Raw genomic sequence first — 18690 nt, 5'->3', positions numbered from 1 at the left:
ACTCAGTCTGAGTGGGAGAATTACTACTATATCTGGAATACTGGACTGAATTACCTGTTATATATAAAAGGACAACTTTCTGTTAATTTTAGCCACTTCAGGTGACTTTGCAGTTTATGTGAGCACCGAGAGCTGGACCCAGCCACCATGCAGTAAACATGCAGCTTTATAGGGCAATGTACAGTATTTTTTCTATTTTTGGGTTTAGTGATTGCAAAGTTCATAACAGCAAGAAGAAAGGGGTTTCAGAGTTGTATAAATGCAAAAGCAGGCAAAGTTTTGTTTTTATAAGAACAGTCAAATGTGGCTATGTTGCAGTTTTGCTTCTGCTGTGTTTTTGTATCAAACTTGTGTAGTCAGCTGTATAAAGTTTGATATTTCTGTTAAAGCCCATCTAAACCCAGACCTGAGCAAGGGATATTCTAATAAAAATCACTAAGTAAAATAAAATTAAATATAAACAATGGGCATGATTTTTCAAAGCTTTCCAAGACTGGGGAGATAGACTATCATGTGATAACCTGCATGATGCAGAAAACCTGGAATTAATCTTGTCCAGGATTGAAAACATTTACCAACTAAAAGCAAATATTTTGCAAGAAAAAAAATCCTAAATGATTTTCAAGTTTTCAAGTTTTACTTCTGCATCTTATTATTTTTCATCAAAATAGTCATCTAATTTTTCTGATGTTTCTTAATGTTTACTGTAGTTACATGCTTTCATGCAATTTTATCTATATATTTATTATAACATTAGAGAGGAAACCCTAAACATATTTCCTTCTGCTCTCTGTGTTCCCCTTGGAATTTACCCACACTGATGCATTTGGTTGTGTTACAGAGCAGCTGTCTGCATGACCTGACCCCGGGTAGTTCTACCTGCAATCACTTAAGGTTAGATGGAACTGTGCGCCTTATTGTGCTGCCCAACAGTGTAACAGGTTTTGTCTTCAAACAAAACAATAAAATGTATTCTTTGTTCTATTTTAGTTTGATTTACTTAGGAGAGCCACTTGCAAAGAACAACAGACAACTTGCTCAGCTGATAAATAATCATTTGCAAATGATCATTTAAACATTACTTTTATCATGCAGAGTAATTCTTTCTAAAAAAGTGTGCTACAATATGCCATTCTCAAAAGACAATACCCACCTTTCAATGTACCCACTAAGGTACTGTGGTCCACTTTGCATCTTCTTTCTATTTAACCAATATGAAAACAACCCCTACTATAATGGGTACTGATGTAGAATATTGTAGCATACTGATGTAAGCATTCACTGGTTTGGCTTAGTCCATTTATTTATAGCTGGGTTTCAGTGCAAAACATCAATTCTCCATTCCTGTGGGGTATTTCCTGAACACCCAGGTAGTATAAACACTTGTTGTTAGCATGAGCTCAGTTTTAGCAAATCAGGCTCTCAGAATATTAGTGTGCACCCAACACAGATGCCAGAGGACAAGGCACAAAAACCCTAAACAATATAAATATTCATCACAAGCTGATAATGTCTCTTTGTTTTCCAAACATAATAAAAAGCTGGGTATCATTTTCATATTCAAGTCATTTCCTGTTTTTTTTAAAATGTATGAATATTACACATCATTTAGGTTGCAGATGAAGCAAAAGAATAACATGTGGCTTAAAAAATAGCCTTCTGAATATACTGGGTGATATGCAGTAAACAAAAAGACTTTATTCAGTTTGCTAAAATCTTTTACCAAAATATAGATTGTTTGGCATGTTTATACACCCCAAAGTAATAAAAAAACATTCAGGACCAAGGCCAGCTCTATGGCCAGACAGATCAGACCTCTACAGACTATGGCAATGTGCAGCTGGTTATTTCTCTTTTGAAGCAATGGGACAAAAGCCCCACAGTTACTAAGATGTAAAAAAAAGGAAACCATTCCTAAAATGATGATATAAATAGCCAAATGGAAACTAAATCCAGCAAATTAAAGTGACCTTAAGCTTTACCTTTATCATACAGCTAAATGGTATGTCATCAGTTGTTTATTCCATAAATTGTCACCATCATTATAGATTTAAAGAGGCTGTCATAACCAAACCTTGCTATTAGAATGCTAGAACCTAGCTGTTATTTTAACATCAATGCTGTCTGAGTTGCAGACATGGAAAAGGAATCAAGATAAGGACCTGATGCATTTTAACCCTACATTTCAGAATACTGTTCCATGCTGTCCAGGTAGCTCCCATCAGGTTCTCATCAAATTATTTATTATTTGGTCTGTGAACTTTTGTTTTGTCTAAAGCATTAGGTTGACAGCTAACAGTTGTTTCCATTCTTGCACTCATTTTAATTTTAGGATTTAGAATCAATTTTTAAATTTGAAAAGTATGTTCTGGGTCATGGATGCATATATTGTGGCAATTATTATAAAAGCAGTAATAGCATTCTCATTTTGATGGAATGCTATAAATCATTCAATATGTTACTAACAATACAATAATTAAATATGTTATATTTTTATTAATATGAGCTTGGAATGAAATAGTCACAATAGGTATTACAGGCATTATTTATAACAGCACTGATAATGGGGTTTTCAAGTTTTGTTCAGACCACTTTATGCTCTATAAATCATTTGATTTTCAAATGCATTCATGAGTATACCGGAGATACAATAAACACTGTCAAATAATATGAAACCATGTCATAAAATATACAAAATAAATTAGATAAAAATAAAAGTATAATGCTGCTCTCAGTTGTTCCCTTTATAGAGATACACACATTTAATGATTCGTTGTAACACCCATAAACTCTGTGTCCAGGATAAGTACTGAAAGATCAGGGTAAAGTAGGACTGTAAAGATGATTCAAAACAAGAGCTAAGGAAAAACCTGAAAATATCTTAAGATAGACTAATGCTGCAAACTAAATATGGAATGTATAAATTTACAACATCATGCAATAAAAAGAAACGTAAGCTGGTCTCATCAGATGCCAAACTGTAAATTAAAAAAAAATCAAGCTATTTGCAGCAATACAGATCAGAATGATCCAGCTGAGAACCTTTTGTGTTGCTGAAGCTGTTCCCTAGCAACCTGAATTTGCAGCTGGCAGACTACAAATGGCAGTGAGAATCATGGGAAGAATGAATATGGGAAAGTGAGGATACAATGCCTATATATAGCAACCCCTTTACATTTACTGATCCACATTGACTAGGCACATGTGAGAGGGCCAATTTAGGTTTTTACCATAAAATGATTGCAAATAAATTGGAAATATGGTTTCCAATAAAGATAACTTCTGCTAATGCATTTGTGTTTGAGACAGGGTTACCTAAATTTTCTGTATAAAAATATTTTTTTATGAATGGATTGAGATCTACCTTAACAGTTTTAGTTGGTTTTATCATTTGATATTTCATTGGATTTGGTATCCTTATGCCCATGTTATCCCTCTTCTGCAGAAGTATATTTACTGAAGATATCCAGGATATGAGTGTACTTTGGTATAATGTGCCTTTAACTTATACTATTTTTTGTTAAACCACAACCACAGAGTTGTGTCTGTTTGTTGGTCCTCTGTAGGAAGACTATATTGATTCTTTTGACCCTCTGAATTATTATGTAGATGAAAGAATCCAGGCTTTGTCTTCTGCCTGTTGTTTTTGACCTATATTATAGATCTGATCATCCAACAAATGTGAAAACCTAAAACAATTGTGACGTTTGACACTGTATACAGCCTACCATTCCCTTCTTTGTTTGCCATTTTCCAATAGCATTTTAAGTACTGTGTGGACAAGTAAATCATTGTGGAATTTTGAAACCCTATATTTGTTCAACATTTGGTATATTAGAGGGGTCTCCTGCAGGTATTAGGCAGTGACAGCACTGGGACACCACAACCAGGCCAAAGCTGGTGCTGCTTTAAAATCATAGCATAATGGAAATGGGAGCAAACATTGACTCACTATAAACAAAGCAGACTGTAGGGTTACGTTTTGATCTCTGCTTATCCTTCTTTAGTACCTAGGGAGTTTGAAGTATAACAAGCATACTAACTGGAAGTTCAGACTTCTACTACTTCACTTGCCATATGTTTTTAAAGGTCTTTAGGTTACTGAGTCCTCAAGCAAGATTTACTATACACATTATACTGGTCAACATTTCAATTTCCTTAAAGTAGAAAAAAATAATGATGCAAAAACCATTGTATCGGTGACATCCAAATATTTCTATGTAAATGTATGTATGTCTTCACTGATGTAATTATATGTCTATCTTGATTGATGTACTTATGTTTCATAATGTTTATTTACAAGTATAGCAATTCTGTATTAGATATTTTCTGGTAGCTCTGTTTTTTTACATGTATGTTTTGTATGATAGCAGCTTTGCAGACTACTAATCAGCATTTTAATAGATATCATTTATCATGTTGTCACAGAAGGTGCTGTTATGCTAAAAGAAATTGATGTTTTTTCTTCACTATGACGTTTATCCTTCAAAACAAAATGAGTTAAATAACAGTGTCATTAGCACTAAACAAAGGTTCATTTTAGCGTCTGTCTGCCTATAATCAGTGTATCTTTGGGTTCCTCTTATCCAAGATTTGGATAGTAGCAGGGATGGATAGAAGACATGATTGTTTACTTGAACCGTGAGCTATATAGGGGTTAGGATTTAGTACAAACTGGTATTTTGTCAAAAATGGTGCAGATTGGGCTACTGTCAGCTCTCTACTGATTTCTTTTAGAATGGTCATACTAAAGAAGATCTTCAGAAATGGATGGTGAGCTATCTACAAGTGCTTATTCCTGAACCATTGGGATCTACACTGCTTTTTACTTATATGTCATTATCCAAATGATGATTTAATGAAGGGAAAAAGCCCTTAAGTTTTTTATCTCTAGGGAAGAATAACAATTACTGATTTAGTCACTTAGGTTTTACAGCATGTTCACAATTCTCTGAATAATATAAAAAACACCTGACATGCTCTCATGTGCTCATTATGACATGGCCTGACTGTCACATTTAAATCAATTGCACTTTAAATCAATTGCACTGCATTGCATTGCATGCATGCCTGGCCTTGTGAATTCTGAATTGTTTTTCGTTTCAGTTGTTTGTGGCTGTTCCAAACCATAATCTTTGATATCATTTTTTAGGATGAGCAATTATCACTTTTGCTCTGCTGTTTGAGCTCTGGGCTCCCTTTCCACTACAGACACTAACTGCATAGTTGGAGTATTCCTAAAGTTCAGAATTCTCTCTAATGCATTCATGAAAAAGCATCAATGCTAAATGAATTGAACTAAAAGAAGCTTTAGGCCAGAGGTCTAAAAAAAGCAAACTTTTTTGGCCACTAGGCTGCACACTAGGCCGGACTCTCTCTCAAGTCCTGCCGAAATGGCTCCGCCCCACACTAGGAACGCCCCCGAAGGGAAATCCCTCTCCTCTGCAATGCATACGGAGGAGAGGGAACATTTCCTATTTACCCTGGCGGCGGAAGTATTAACGCCAGCCGCGGTAAATAGGGAAGGGAGCCACAACACGAATGCTCAAGATCCGCATGCAGCGGCTCTGGTGGTTTGTTTCGGCTCCACCGCTGGTTGCCGGCCAGAATTGGGCTGGATCGGCCAGGGGGCGTTAGGCCGGAACAAACTACCGGCTAGGCCGTATCTGGCCTAAAGGCCGGAGTTTGCCGACCTCTACTTTAGGCTTTTTTTTTCTGGCAGCTCAAACTAACATTTTAACAAACCCAAATGCTTCTTACTGACTCAATGTTTTATACTTTTTATGTCAAAACAACTCTTTCTGAAATAGCAGGCACAAGTACATGGACACACCTTATAAAGAGAAAAATCCTGCACATACCTAATGATTTGGTGCAGCTATTTAATTGCCAGAAGATATATGAGCACCATTTGGGTTTATTGTTAAAAGAATGGGTCTGATTGGTGGTTCTGGGGCAATATAGATCTATTCCTATTTAAAGCTTATATATCAGTATTTCTAGGCTGTACTAAATTTAAATCTCCCCAGGAGCACACACCACAAGGTTCATTCTACTTATTTTAATATTCAAAACACCCTCTTATTGCAATCATGGCTAAAGACTTTTCTTCTCTTTAAGTAATAAAAACAACTGAAACCTTGTTCACTTTCTCAGAAAAAGCTTTTTCTCTAAATTCACTATTTTGGACTAGCAAATAGAGCAGATTTTGCTCACGTGGGCACAGTTTCTGCAGTACATTTAGAAACTAATTGTATGTCTTGAACTCATTGAAAACATTACTCAGATGCCATTTAGAAGTGATGAAAGTCTTTTCAGTGTCTCATTTACATGTAATCCTTAGGTCTGCTCCTATTGATAAGGATGAAGATATGTGTAAGCACTGTCAGATGGACTTAATATAAAGATTATTCTTGGTATTTCGTTAACTCAGCTTTTTTTTAAAGAAAGGTTTCTCATATTAATCTTTTAAAAAGGTTTTATGGATTTTAGCCTGCTGTGACTTTATGTTGGTTTTCACATTTTCCACAGATGACAAAAAGACCTCTACATTTTGAGGTGTCCTAGAAATGTTATACTTTAAATATGCAACACAAGTATTAAACTCACAGTTCATCTCCTTAACCACCCTTACAGAATCATTTTTGCAGAAGGAATTTAAATGATCTTTTTCTGATATATTGTCTAACTATATATAATTAATAGGCCTATATAATGCAAATGTAATGACAGTTTACAAGATTTAACACACATCAACCATTCTGAATTCATCTAAATCCCCACTGGATACCAAAAACTAAAGCCTGACCACTCATTATAGTTTCATACTTTTTCATTATAAACTCCAAATGTTTTACTAAAATAAAATCATGGAAGCATTTCTCAACCTGTTTAACAGGGAAACCCTGGAAATAAAAACAATATTCAAAGTCCACAGTACATTAGCATTTTGGTCAGTGGGAAGAAATATTTTTACATTGCTGGCTAATAGAAAGAATGTCACTTTTAAAGACCAAAAAAATCATTAGTGTCAGTGGTAGATGACCTGAAAGGCTCAAATTGCTCATAGCTCAAGGAATCGCTGGTGGAAACTTGGTTGAGAAATAATGAATTATGGTTTAGCTGAGAAATAATATCTCCACCCAATCAAATTTAAACAATATTCATTTTTTAGTGAATGTTACAGAAGACAGTTTTGACATTGGAATTACCATCTCCGCTCTATTATCTTACAAGAGATCCTTCTAGAACAAGGATTCAAGACTCAAAGCTAAGATGGCTTCTGGGAATAGCAGTTAAAAATGTAATATGGTAGTTTGTCAGCTTTAGAAAATATGGCTGGCTGAAGAAGGAATGATTTGAATTGTGTTTTCTTGGCCATTCACTTGGCAAAGAATATCCATTCACATGAAAGAATTGTGAAAAATGCTATATATATATATATATATGTGCACATGATTAGTTGAGTCAACAGGGCTTCATCTCATTCACAATGCTAAATGAAATTTCCAATACAAAGTGATATGTCACTTTGGAAGGTGGACAGTCTAATAAGTCTTTCCCAATAGATACACGGGACAGAATAAAACCAGTAAGTATACAAAAAAAGAACAGTGAGACAAGGCCTTTATTACACATTGCTAATAACAAATAAACCTACTATTTGTCAGACCGACTTTCAGTAGGGATGATTATATGCTATGGACCCTGTTATCAGCATGGCAGCATACTATTTGTATATCTACATGTAGTTTTTAATGCCCACTAAAACAGTATAATGTTTATGTGGTAACAGACTTATACAGAAAGATTTCACATATGCACATGAACATTTAACTTGTGTTGATTTAATAAAAGTCAATAAAACGTCAGTGTCTTATATTCTGTACACTAGTTTTTATAATATACCCATTTTAAAATGTTGACTGTCAACTACCCTAAAATTTTAAAATTAAAATCTTAAAATGCCTATTCCTCTAATATTGAACATAAAATAACTCATGGTACAAACTGTAATGACAGCTTGGAGGGCCTAGTTGAAATGTAGGTACCTGCATATAATGCACTTATATCAAAAGACAAGCAATGGGACCACTATACAGATGTAAAGCCTTTTCATGGGTGTACTTTCAGTGCTTTATAATGCTTTGATAGAGGTTGATATGTGGAAACACAGCCTTTTTAGATTCATTCTGATTCCTAATTTGCTAAGACTGAGCATAAAGGATACATTTGTACAATCAGTCAATGGTATGATCAACTCTAGACGACTGTAGCATTTTCATTTTTGTAATTTACACTAAATCTTTATTGTAATGGTTGGCTACACATTTTATTAGGAAGTGATCGAGCATGAGGGCATAACCATAAAATTACTGCAGGTTTCCCTGGATTTATGAGGTCATTTTGATAACCCAACTGAACACAAATTGCCCTTTTGTCTGCTCTCTTTCTACACAATGTCTGCCAGAAGACAGAAACTAATGTCATCAATAAATAAGCGAGGGCAGCATTGTTCACCATTCTACAACTAATCTAATAGTGAGTACTGAGACTGTCTCAGTCTGCCATTTTATAGACAGTCTAAACCCAAGAAATTTTTATGTAATTTCTAAAGTGGAACTTTATATATAGACTAAAATTTAAAGTTAGCTATGTAAAATCTAACAGTTAAGCTGTTTGCTCCATTTTTTTGTTAAACACACCAATAAAATAATCCTTTTATCGTGCCAGTTAGATTTTAATTTCCTTTGCTTTCTAGTGTGCTGCACTTTTTTAGTTATAACAGTTACTACCAGATGTTATATAGAACAGGAGATGGATAGACTAGATTTAGTAATTCTCTTCTATTTACATTGCTGATCCTTCTGGTATACAATAGTTGTCACCCTAGGACAATAAGTTTTCTACTGGTGGAATCAGCAGGTAAAAATGTAAAGAAAAGAATTCAGCCATCATATATAATGCTTTACCACAATGTATTACATTTTTTCTCTTGGATTTAAACAACTTCTTAAATTTTATTCCAACTTTGATCTGTGACATCTTTCATACCATAAATCTGAACTAATTTAGATCTTTGAAATCAGCTGGGAGCTAAAACAAGTTAAAAAAAATGGAGGATACAAACTTGCACAAAAAAATCTTTTACCTTTTCTTTCTCAAAGCCTGTAAATTAATAATAAATTATATGGCTACATAAATACCCTCAATAACCCTGCTGTGTAAATTTGTGAAAAGTTGACAGTGTTGTCCCTGGCAAACATATTATGCATATCCTCACGAATGCAAATTAACGATTTCCAATAAAGTAAGAGCAGACTGCTTTTGTATTATGTCAACCAAAGGTTTACAGGAGGTAGATATAGTATGATCAGCATTCCCTATATCAGTGGTCCCCAACCTTTTAGAGCTTGCGGACCGCTAAGTGCACAGACTCCAGACTGGGCCGCCACTAGTGGGCCACGGATTGCCCTGCCCTATGTGACAGTACCAGGGTATGTCAAACAGGTCTTCAGGTCCTAAAGGTTATAGTGTGGGAAGACAGGTACTTTGAATGCCTTTTACTTTGCTAACTAGTGGGATGAATGTCACCTAAACCTGGGAGGCATAAACTCCTCATTGCTCACGAAATCCCTAGAAACCCCTGGAGGAACCCTGGTTGGAAAACACTGCTCTGAGGTCTGTTTAGTTAGGTTTTTAAAAAAATTTGGGATGATTTTAATGCAAAGTGATGTGGTGTCTGCCTAAAGTGCACCATAAAGTTCCAATTGACATTCAAACACTACTTTTCAAGTCTTTCAAAAATCCTTCCTAAATGCAAGTCAGAAGCAAACCACAAAGAACCAGGAACATTAGTGCTGCTACATAACCTTCTGTCCAGAACTTCTTCAATCAGAAGCTTATTTCAATGTTATTACAAACCACTAAACATAAATAAAATAACATTGGTGGCATGAGACATTAGATGAGTATTAAGCAAAGTTACCCTCTGCATCAATGGGTAAAATTTAGAAAAACTTGGTTACATAAAGAAAATGTCTTCTGTAAGCTTAGTTACATACACACAGCTCAAGTACATTTTGCTCTCTTACCCAGCCAATTTTCATATTTATGTACAGCAAGCCTTGTGGATTTATAGATATCTCTGAACAGGTTCCTATATGACCTCTCCAAGGAACCTCCAACCTGGTAATGAATCAGTATCTTCACCTTTGTCAGCACAGTTGGGAGGTCATTCAGGTGCCAAGAAAGCTAGTTCAGGAAGCTCACCAGACTGTCCAGTATGGAAAACATGTATGAATCACAAGACTTATTGAACAAAAATACAAATTACTTGCAACAAGTAAAACAGGAACCAGTTTAATATTTAATTAAAGTGCTCATGGATATTTTTTTTAATTTAATCAAGCCTGAATTTACCTGTTTTCCATCCAAGGTATAGAGTTTCTTCACCACTCCTGTCTCCAGTTTAATGGCATCTGTGATATCAGTGAGTACTTGCTCGAATGAATGGGCTGTCTTTTTATTAAGAAGAACACGTACAGCCTTCCTTGGTTTTACTCCGCTGCGAATTATAGTTACCAGCTTGGGGCGAACAAAGTCCTTGTTCTCCTTGGACTGGGCATTATTACTGGTGCCAAGTGATTGTGGGCTCTTCTGAGTTGAGGATGTCTTCACATTCACAGACCAGTTTGGGTTGACATTCTTAGTGTATTCAAGTTTTTTGAAAAAGTTGTCAGATGAACAAACATAGCTTTCACCTAAAAGACATGACATGTACAAATATATTTTAACAGGTATACTTTATAATTGGCACTCATAAACGTATCTAACAATTTTGTGCAACTTTAATCTACTTTACTCAAATTCTTTCTTCTTTTAAGTGGACCTAGCAAAATTCATATTTCCTAATGTTAAATTTAAAATAATATGTATTTTTAAAAAACTTACCAGTAGCAGGTAGGCTTTTACTTTACTTACCAGTAATATTTCTTATAAATATACACAGAGACTCCCATACCTAACACAGTGCAAGGCCTTGGGTGACAAGATTAATTACCTTTTATATGCATGTGCGGAAATAACATCATCCTAAACTGGCAAGTCAGTATAACCAAAGACAGCGAATGCATAAGAAGATGTAAACTGCAGTGATACAGTGACAAGTTGGATTGCACCCCTAACACCACTGGAGGGGTCACTTTTGCAGGTAAGTCTAGTGTAATGTACAAAACTCCTGCATACTTGCATATTATGGCAAAGCCTTGGAGACCCATAGTGGGATTTAGCTCTGCTTTAAATGTCTGGATGAAAAGTAATGTGTAATCTTTAGGTGTTTATTACCTCTCACACAGATCATACTTCTGCCTTCACAATACCTTTAGCTACTTTTTTTCTGAAAGAATGGAGCCATTCTTGATAAGGCATCATACAATGTGGGTTACTGCTTCATGTATTGAGATTCTGGTTCAGATATGATAGTTATTAAAATCTTGATCTTTTGCTTTGTTCACAAATGTCATCTTGTGCTACAGTCCGGGACCTAAAGGCCTTCTGACTGCAGCAGACGTATGATCCTATCTTAGCCATAACTGGAGCTCAAGGATTGTTTTTTAAACAATAATGAGAGGTGAAACTATTTTTGTTAAATGATGTGGTTGCTGTATATTGTGACATGTTACTGAAAGGTCAGTTGAAAGATATAGTAAAGTCAAGCACTATAACAAAATAGCACATCACAGGAAGTATCATAATAATAATAATTATATTACTACAAAAGGTCCACTTTTGATTTAGTTAAGCCGAGCACTGTTGTATATTACAAAATATGCACAACCTTCAGATTTTCTCTTTTGAACGTACTAAATATTTATTTACATCCAATTTATAGACAATCAGTTAACTCCCTTTACCAAATAGTTGTGGTGACTGTAAACATTCTTACATGATCATTTCCAGTGACACTAGAACAAATGAGTGCTGTTTACACAGTGATGTTCAATCCGATTGGGAAGGAAGTACAAGCAAGTAGTGCCCTGCTGCATACTCCTTCATATGAAATCATGGTCATCCTTGGTCAGTTGTTTAGTGATCCACAATGACAGATCGCCAAATGGTGTTGAATGACCACTGTACACATGTTAGATCAATGTATCCTAATGAGGGTTCCGTGGAACCCTAGGGCTCCTCCAGAGGTTGCTAGGGGTTTCTTGAGCTCAATTTGTGCCTCTCAGGTCAGTTTAACTGACACCAAAATTTTTTATAGGCTGAGAATATAGTAATCATTGGCCTCCCTAAGACCTGAATGTTTTTTCAAGGGTTCCTCCATCCTAAAAAGATTGTGGTAGATTATCATCAGATAATCCGGTAACAATAATTTAGCAGAACCCCTGGAAAAATGAAGAGTGTATTGTGGTAATATTTCTCCTAAATAGAAACTTTATTTGAAAAGGATTATCACACTAAGACTAGTGGAATTCAGACACTGGGCTTATTTAGTAACTTTGAAGATGTTTATTCAATAACTCGGTTGCCACAGAGTTTAAATTATTGCCAGGAACAACCCCAACATTTAATGCTGCATGGGTAACTCACCTTCCTCCCTTCTGTAATGTTTTATCTATAAAGAATGTTAACAAGGCTTAACCACCTAAGCGTTACACTGAGGTCTAGATTTCTGTACCAAAAGTGATCCACTGTTTTTCATGAAATTTTTTTTTAAATTGTAGACCTGTAAGAGATCGGCGGACGATGATCGATGGAGGACGACGCTGGATGAGCACAGGGGGACCAGGTAAGTAAGCATGTACAAAATCTCGGGCTTAACCATCCTTGCAGTTTTTTTTTGCCCGAGCGAAGGTCGGGCTTAACTGCAAGGAGGTTAAAGATCTTTTTTGTATCCTAAGCATATGTCTACTTTAATATATAATCAACACATGGTTTTAGTCACACCCATATAAAATGTCTTGTAATAATAATTAATTAATAAAATAATTTAAACACCTGTAATAATAAAATACATTTACAAACAGTGCAGTGCTGGGCAGGAGTATGTCTTGTAATGTGATTATTGTCTAATTCACCTTCTTTCCACATGACAAATGAGACTTTAGCTGAACTGTGACCTGAAAATGTAAAGTTATAAATGTCAGACAGACATTTAGAAATATCTTTAATATTTAAAAATTCCTGTTAGTCGGGGAAAAAATAGACATTCTCCATGCAACCATGGAATATAGACGTGTAAGTTAAACCTGCCGTGGTTGCCATAGAAACAATACAATCTCCAAACAGTAGACCACATTAATTGCCTTACAAATATGCCTCCAGCAGCACAAGAGGGATAAAGTACATGCTATTCCATTTATGACAAATCTTTGTTTTTTATTAAAAGGAACATTTAAGAGGAAAAACACAGATTTACAGACTGAAGCTACTATTGCGGTATTAAAATGCTTTTTAACTTAAAGTTACAGTAATAAGCAATGGCTACTGTGTACATTCCTATTTTATATTGCTACTTAAAGCAAGGAAGAAGCTAAAACTGCTTATGAGATTAACATTGCTTGCCAGTCCCTCTAAACACATCTCATACCCATCCATTTTAATTTATTTCAGCTTCCAGTCTCAATGGGATTTGCAAATTAATTGGAGCAGTTTTAGCCTTGCTGAAAAGCAGCACATGCTTATCTAAACAGCCCCTCATTCCAGCAGCCTGTATCCTATTCATAGAACCCACGCTGCAGAACTGTCATGAAATTCCACCATTTTCATAAATATGTATGCTAAAAAAATCTGTTATACCCTCCCTATCAGTGCAACCTGCAGCAATTTTCTTTTTAATTTATTCGTTTAAAAGATCAATAACTAAGCTGTAAAGAACTTGAGCGTGGATGTGTTTGTAATTCTAATGGGAAGTCATTAATGGAAAACACTGTTAATTAGACTAACTAGATACACCAAGCACATTCTTCCTTTTTTAAGGGATAAATGTAATTATTACTAAAGCACAGTAGTACTCTCATAAAAAAAAAAATATCCACATGAAAATTCATCAAAAAAATTCCAAAATGTAAGGAGTTTATATGTCATTTAGGATAGTTGGTTGAGCATGAAAATCATGAATTATTTGTCCCTGGGGCCAACTGAACATCTAGAAATACTGGTTTATTGATATCTGTGGGCCCACTTGCAGAACTTTTATGTCTAACCTTATGTCTAAAAAAAGTTCCTAGTTAGCATAATCCTGCCTGACCAAACTATAATCTAGACCACCACAACCACTACTACTGCTGCAAGCTTCAGTGTTTCAGCATCTCTACAGAGCACGCTACTGATGAGCATGCCGTATTCCTGGCTCTGGTTCCCTAAACTGCTTCCCTATTGTGTATTGGCAGACTGGGACAATTTGGCAAACATTTGCAACAGATTATTCATTATGGTCAGAAGTGCATTTTAAATAGGTGTGGTACTATTTTAGAGCAGCAAAAGAGGTATTTATGAATCACCCTAGTCTAACTGCAATGGCCTTTTATGAAATCAGAGAAATAAACAAGGTAAAACTCTACAATTATTTTTGTTAAAATACTTTAGTTATATAACTAATCTGGAGGGTATTTGATATTTCTCAGCAAATGTAGAGTTTCACTTTAAAGTGGACTTTTTAGTAACTTTAAGACTTCATTAAAATGTTTTTGTTAAAAGTCACAATATACAGCAACAGCACTATTTTTAAAAACAGTTGAATGTTCCACCCTTTCAAAGCAGTCTTTGAACATTCGGTCCAGTGACTTTTTCTAGTCTGAAAATATATTCAGATGGTAGAAGCAGTGGGTAACTTTTCCTTAGGCTCCTTTCATACACGGATTGTTCCACCACGCAGCTGACTATTCCTGGGCATACAGCAAACTGCTGCTGTGCACTCAGGAGTGGCATACTTTACCGCAGGTGATACATTTGCAAGTGGTTTCAACTGCAGTTCATGCAAAAGCATCAGTGTGGCCAAAAAGCAAATTGTCACTTTCTGGAGCTGTGCCCTGATCAGCTGCTGCCATGTGCAAATAATGGTTCTCAACTCCTCCCATTCATTTGAAAGAGAGTGGATGGTACCATGGGTAAATCTGTGGCAAAATACTGCAGTTCACTGCGGGTCGGAAATGGCTCTTTCATTCCACTCACCATCACACACTGATCAGCAGTGAACTGCAGCAGTGCACATTTGAAGAAGAACAAACATAAAAATTTCTGAGCTAAAAACTAATACCAGAAAGTAGATGGATGGCTAATTTTCCTAGTAAAAAACTGTATCAACCTTTTGGATAGATAGGTAATATTACCTGCAAGTATCACATCTATAAATGTATGCAAATACCATATACTAAAAATGTATGCAAATAACATATACCTAAATCACAATGTAAGTATACTGGTGTTTTGCATGCCACATTTTGAATTTATAGAGCATGCATATGAAACAAGAGTAATACTATAATTATTCCTGGAATCCCTGGTACCATAAACTTCATGTTACTCTGAAATACAAATTATTATCATAAAGTATATTGTCCATATTCTATTTTAAACAACATGTCATAAAATGCACCACTGACATCAACATTTACACAATACATTTATTAGACCATGTTTATTAACCAGCAATGTGTTCCTGGAAGTTTTGTAAAATTACAGACTATAAGAGCGAATTAATGGAAAAAATATTCCCTTGAAGGAATTCTGTACTGTTGTATGATATGCTAATTGTGCCCTGCTTAACACTGGCTGGAAAATGGTTAAACAGATTGACCATTTCCTGGCTATAAAGTAAACTGTAATCCTTTAAAATGGCATAGGATTGCATTGTCATGTAAAAGATGCACCACCTGCCATTACAATGCAAAATCTGCCTCTCTGTAGTAGGCAGGGCAGCCTTCCAGACAAAGCAATGCTAAGCTGCCAAGTCAGCACAGAAAGGGACAGATGGCTCTATGGTAATACAGCACAGAAGACTCCACACTGTGAAACTAATAAGTAATTACATGCTTTAGCTTTTATGGCCATCAAACTATCTTGGGGCAACAGATGCACCAGTACAAGGACACAAATTTATTAATATGCAAAAACACTACAATAAAATATTCCTGAATATGTATTTTTGGTGGCAAATACCTTGCTATTTAAGAATATACATGTGTCATGTTAAAATGTGTCAAGGATTTCTTTCATTAACTGGCTCTGCAGTATTCTTATCTTGCAATACCATAAATGTTTCCATGCAACCATATGCTGTATATATAACATTATTATCTGGAGTCTAACCCAAAAACAAAACTGTAATATATTGCATCATATCAGTTTTTAGATGTGGTGTCTGTGTTCAGTTTCATTGTTTATGCTTTTTACAATTATTCTAGTGGGGTTTTTTTCAACACACCTTGACCTACAGTGACGTCTTTCAACTACAGTCAACTTTCTGTATTCATTGAGGAAAAGGGTTATTACCCTAGGACAGGGAGTGTTTTAGGACTACAGAAAATCACTGCTTAACCAAAAGGGCCATTTCATACCCATGGAGAGCTGTAGTGTTCTGCCAACGTCCCAACCTATCCTAATCAAGTAAATGGGAAAAGTTGGAAACAATTTTTTTCACATACCTATGGCAGATTGGTCCTTATACTCTACAGTAAGAACTGGGAACAATACTAGCTGATAGGAGTCAGCTGAGGGAAAAGAGCACAGAATTTTGGCAAGGAACAATAGGAAGATTTTGCACTTGATGAATAGATGTAACAACACACTTTTATTGGTAAATTTAATGAACCAAAAGAAAAGGGAAAAGTAAGAGAATTTCACTGTTAGGGTTACATACACCTTTGGAAATAGAAATCCTGCAGTATTTCTTGGCTAGAAACAAGAAGATGTAATAAAGTAGTTGTATAAAGATCAATGGCGATGTGAAGTACAGACCCCATAGCAACCACATTTTGCCTTTCAATCATTTAAAAGTCTTTTTTTAGTTGCCTTGGAATATTTAATTTTGCACATTCGATTTTGATGTAATAAAATAAATCAGTCATGTTCATTAAAGTGTATAAACAAATATTATTGGCAAGCACCATGGATTTGGGAAGAAACATGGATTCTATGTTCAGGTTTATCGAGCCTTATCCCCTTGACATTTAATTCCACTCCTTGTCAGCACCTGTACATAAGCATTCAGGTGATTTCTGATGTTGAAATCGGTGTTGTGGTCCATCAAGCTGTGAAGCAATATGTCTGCACCCTAGAAAAACTACCCGTAAAGTAATTCTTTGTTTTTTCCTTTGTCATATTGTTAACCTAAGTACCCAGTCTAAAAAGTAATGGTGCCAGTTCAGAATATTTTTTTTTTTTTAATTTCACACTAATAACTTTATTATTCTAAAACAATACCTAATAAATAACTAGGTTAGCTTAGGTTAAAAAAAACTTATGAAATTTAATTTATTCTGACTCTTAGGACACACAAGAACTTCTAAACACATATTGGCTTTGTGCTTCCTGTATCACTAATTACAGGTAAACATCTAAGGTAGCTTTGAAAGTGATTGGTGGCTGTTAAAAACTCCATAATCCTTAAGCCGCGTACACACTTGCAATTCTTGTTGTTGGAAAGGCTTTTTCACAATCCTTTCCAACAATAAGAACCGCACGATGCATGAACGAGGGCTGTACATACAGCACCGTTCTGCTCTATGGAGAGGGGAGGGGAAGAGAGACACAGCGGCACCCTACTACGCGGTCTTCCACTTTTCTTGCATTAGGACCGCTCGTCGTCCGAGGATCCACCAGGATGGATCCACGGACGATGAAGGACACGGGCTGTACACACACCAGATTCTTGCCCGATCTCCTCCCCAGGCCGATTATCAGGTAAGAAAAATTTGACGTGTTTATGTAGCTTTACACAGATCTCTGTAGTAAAGCAGCTCACAATTGGTATTCCAACATCATCAGTAAGAATGTTCCAGTATTACTAGATTAATTAGATTATTACTAGATGAAATAGAGTATGAATTAGATTTTAAAAAAGAATGGGAAGACTGGTACATGAAATCCTGAACTCATCATGTAAGATGTGCTCATTTTATGTATCTCAATGTTGAATTCCAGCTTTGAATGGAATGTACCGGCAATATCTGGACACATTTAAGGTTTGCTACTGTGTTAGCTGCACCTCTACTGTATGTAGTGTTCTACCTGGATCTGGAGAAACCATAACAAACAAAAGGCAGACTTCAGCCCTAAACCTTGAAGTTAACCAAGGCATAGGAGTAAACAAAGCTATAGCGGAATTATGAAGCTTACTGGGCTATAAGCTTGTTTTACTTTGACTATATTGTTGTAATCAACCTGATTTTTAGGTCAAAAGCACTTATACAACATAATCTAGTATGATTCTTCATTGTTGCAACAGCAAAATTGCAATGTAGTTGATTAAGAAAATGCCCACCCCCTACTGAGGAGATTTAATTAAAAAAAAAAAAAAAAATAATATTAAGATTCTGACCTATAGATAGCAATTAGGTTTTTTTGTTTTAGTTTTCTATTGTAGGTGAAATCAGATTGTATGGATTTTGTTATCTGTCATCTTCCAGAAATCAGATGCTCCTGTGTCTGTCAAAATTTTGCTGTGCTTAATTGAGCAGCAAC

The 18690-nt window shown here is 35.5% G+C and overlaps 1 protein-coding gene across 1 annotated transcript in view; it reads right to left on the bottom strand.

The window, feature by feature from the left end:
* Nucleotides 1–18690, bottom strand: part of DCX (doublecortin) — a 92707-nt gene that overhangs the window by 59542 nt on the left and 14475 nt on the right. Inside the window, exon 3 of the mRNA XM_072430020.1 lies at nt 10423–10763. Coding sequence (XP_072286121.1) covers nt 10423–10763 — 341 coding nt within the window. The remainder of the gene's footprint in view (nt 1–10422; nt 10764–18690) is intronic.

Source organism: Pyxicephalus adspersus, chromosome Z, assembly GCF_032062135.1.
Source record: "Pyxicephalus adspersus chromosome Z, UCB_Pads_2.0, whole genome shotgun sequence".
NCBI classification, from domain to species: Eukaryota; Metazoa; Chordata; class Amphibia; order Anura; family Pyxicephalidae; genus Pyxicephalus; species Pyxicephalus adspersus.
Note: the sequence above shows the minus strand (reverse complement) of the source record. Positions and strands in the feature narration are given on the sequence as shown.